Source organism: Eptesicus fuscus, chromosome 11 (assembly GCF_027574615.1).
Source record: "Eptesicus fuscus isolate TK198812 chromosome 11, DD_ASM_mEF_20220401, whole genome shotgun sequence".
Taxonomy (NCBI): Eukaryota; Metazoa; Chordata; class Mammalia; order Chiroptera; family Vespertilionidae; genus Eptesicus; species Eptesicus fuscus.
Genome location: NC_072483.1, coordinates 5,351,997 through 5,355,479, shown reverse-complemented (window position 1 = coordinate 5,355,479; position 3,483 = coordinate 5,351,997). Strand labels below are relative to the sequence as shown.

The window sequence follows — 3,483 nt, the reverse complement described above, 5'->3', positions numbered from 1 at the left end:
ACTGTTTTGTTTTTCAGAACAGAAAAAAAAAAAAATATAATATATATATATTTGGGGAGATTGGAGGTTAGATTAAAAATTTAGTAGCTAAATTCTACAATCTTGTTACAAGAGGAAAATTAAATAAAATATAAGAAAATTAAGAGAAGAAACAAATTAAGAGGAAAGGTTTCCATATTATAAGTGATGCAAACTCTTCGTTTTCTTTCTAAATTTCACAAAATGTATTTGACTTATAGACCTATAACAGCCTCAGCACATTTTCAACATAAAGATTCTAACATCAGAATGGCTGGAGGCTCTCTCCTGGCCCTTATTTGGAAATGTTTTAGTTCTTTATAAGAAAACTAAAGGCCCGGTGCATAAATTTCATGCATGGGGGTGGGGGAGTGTCCCTCAGCCCAGCCTGCACCCTCTCCAATCTGGGATCCCTCTCACAATCCAGGACTGCTGGCTCCTAACCGCTTGCCTGCCTGCCTGATTGCCCCTAACCGCTTCTGCCCGCCAGCCTGATCACCCCCTAACCACTCCCCTGCCAGCCTGATCATTGCCTAACTTCTCCCCTGCTGGCCCGATTGCCCCAACTGCCCTCCCCTGCCAGCCTGGTCCCCCCCAACGGCCCTCCCCTGCTGGCCTGGTCTCCCCCAACTGCCCTCCCCTGCTGGCCCTGTCACCCCTAACTTCCCTCCCTTGCCAGCCTGGTCACCCCTAACTGCCCTCCCCTGCCAGCCTGGTTGCCTCCAACTGCCCTCCCCTGCAGACCTAATCCTCCCCAACTGCCCTCCCCTGACAGCCCAGTCACCCCTAACTTCCTTCCCTTGCCAGCCTGGTCCCCCACAACTGCCCTCCCCTGCTGGCCATCTTGTGTTCACATGGGGTGGCCATCTTTGACCACATGGTGGTGGCCATCTTGTGTGTTGGAGTGACGGTCAATTTGAATATTACCTCTTTATTATATAGGATACAGAGACTAAGGTTAACTATAGGTCAGTGTCTAAGAGAAGAGCTGGTCTGTTTACTTGAAATATTTGATGGAAGTGTTTAAAAGTTTATCTTCTTTTCTGCACAATTGATAGTTTTATCTTCAGCATAACAAACACTAAGCACACACACAGAAAAAAATATATATAAAGCAGCATTTGGAATCTTTGAGGAGATGTAAATAAATGGCACCAGCACCCACTTCTGTGGTGAATGTCTGTAATCCAAAAAAGAACACACCCATTTGCTGTTTTGCTTTGTTTTAAATGAAATATGTTTAGAAAATGGGAAATACCAGAGCCTAATAATGTGTATGGTGCACTACAGATGACTGTATTCTATAGGGAACATTGTCATTCTCTAATGTTGTCTTCTCTATAATTAAGAATGATATTAAGATGCTATCACAAGATGGCGACTGCCAGGCTGCAGGATGTGGAGTGAGCGCCCGCGCCAGGGCCCTGGGAGGCTGCTCCTCTCCCCACGCCATAGCCCGCTGCAACACTGCCTCTCCGCCTGCCCCAGGCCACAGCCCCGCCTCCCGGCCTGCAGCCTCCCGCGCTGGCATACACCAGGCCCCTCAGACTCTGGACTCGCTCCGAGGTGTGAGCACCACAGGCGGGTGCGGTGATCTCTGGGCATGGACTGGCGGGCAGCAGCTAGCAGTTGGGCGGCACCTTTACAATGGCCCTGACCTTGTTGGCTGGTGTACCTGACAGAACATCCTGACTGGCCATCCTGCAGTGCTCTAGTTGACAGAGTTGGATGAAAAAGCATCCTCCAAGTCATCTCTTGATACAGATGACTATAGACCTCCTGTTTGGAAATCTTACTTGTATCAGCTGCAACAGGAAGCCCCCATCCTAGAAGAATTACCTGTACTAATGAGGTAGAAAACAGACAACAGTATTATGGAAGAGAGAGAGTTCCATGGCAGGTCTCCCGGGAAGCTGCTGACCAGCTCCTGAGTGTGGCTGAGGGGAGCTACCTCATTCGGGAGAGCCAGCGCCAGCCAGGAACCTACACTTTGGCTTTAAGATTTGGAAGTCAAACCAGAAACTTCAGGCTCTACTATGATGAAAAGCACTTCATTGGGGAGAAGCGCTTTGAGTCCATCCACGATCTGGTGACTGATGGATTGATTACTCTCTATATTGAAACCAAGCAGCAGAATATATTGCCAAGATGATGATAAACCCAATATATGAGCACATAGGATACACAACCTTAAACAGAGAGCCAGCATACCAAAAACATATGCCAGTCCTGAAAGAGACACATGATGATAAAGATTCTACAGGCCAGCATGGGGTGTCAGAAAAAAGGTTGACATCACTTGTTAGAAGAGCAACTCTGAAAGAAAACGAGCAAATTCCAAAATATGAAAAGGTTCACAATGTCAAGGTCCACACGTTCAGAGGTCCACACTGGTGTGAGTACTGTGCCAACTTCATGTGGGGTCTCATTGCTCAGGGAGTGAAATGTGCAGATTGTTGTTTGAATGTTCATAAGCAGTGTTCCAAGATGGTCCCAAATGACTGTAATCCAGACTTGAAACATGTCAAGAAGGGGTATAGCTATGACCTCATAACACTTGTGAAAGCCCACATCACCAAGCGGCCGATGGTGGTGGACATGTGCATCAGGGAAATTGAATCTAGAGGTCTTAACTCTGAAGGACTGTACAGAGATGGAGAGAAGGCAGATATTTCTGTGAACGTATATGAAGATATCAACATCATCAGGGGTGCATTGAAACTCTACTTCAGGGACTTACCGATTCCACTCATCTCGTATGACACCTACCCCAAGTTCATAGAGTCCGCCAAAATTATGGATCCTGATGAGCAATTAGAAACCCTTCATGAGGCACTGAAACTGCTGCTGCCTGCTTACTGTGAGACCCTCTGGTACCTCATGGTGTATCTGAAGAGAGTGACCCTCCATGAAAAGGAGAACCTTATGAATGCAGAAAACCTTGGGATTTTTTTCGGCCTCACCCTATGAGATCTCCGGAACCAGACGCCATGGCTGCAGTGAACGATATCCGATATCAGAGACTGGTGGTAGAACTGCTCATCAAAAATGAAGACAGTTTATTTTAGATTTTAGTTTGAGAGGAAAAAGAAGTGTTTTACAGATGAAGGAATGTTTTATAGTAATTTAATTGGCTCTCATAGCTGCATTATTCCTTGGTTAGAAGTCTGGGCATATAACCAGTTTAAAATGAAGGAACTTTCCACTGTTTTTGTAGCACCGCTCAGCTGTCCTTGTAAAACAGTGAACATGCTCTTTCCAGTTCTAGTAACCCTGGGTGTTTATCATGTTAAGAGAAACTCAGATTATTGCATGATTAGCCCCGTTTGGCAAGGGGACCCATACAAAGGAGACAGCAGCCTGCACCGCTCTCCGTCCTGGGTAGTCTGTGGTTGTAATTCAGCATGTTTCGCAGAGTGAACCTGTCATGACTTGGCTTGGGTTCTGTCGTTGGTGTCTGACGCT

At 46.4% G+C, this 3,483-nt stretch overlaps 1 protein-coding gene across 1 annotated transcript; it reads left to right on the top strand.

The window, feature by feature from the left end:
• The first annotated feature begins 2,166 nt into the window (after positions 1–2,166).
• LOC103304416 (N-chimaerin-like) lies at positions 2,167–2,988 on the top strand. The gene has a single exon (XM_054723204.1). It carries the CDS (start codon positions 2,167–2,169, stop codon positions 2,986–2,988), a length of 822 nt encoding a protein of 273 aa, XP_054579179.1.
• The last annotated feature ends 495 nt before the right edge of the window (positions 2,989–3,483 follow it).

Bases quoted from the DNA above. Each gene is read 5' to 3' on its own strand.
- LOC103304416 (XM_054723204.1), top strand. From the start codon at position 2,167: ATGATGATAAACCCAATATATGAGCACATAGGATACACAACCTTAAAC.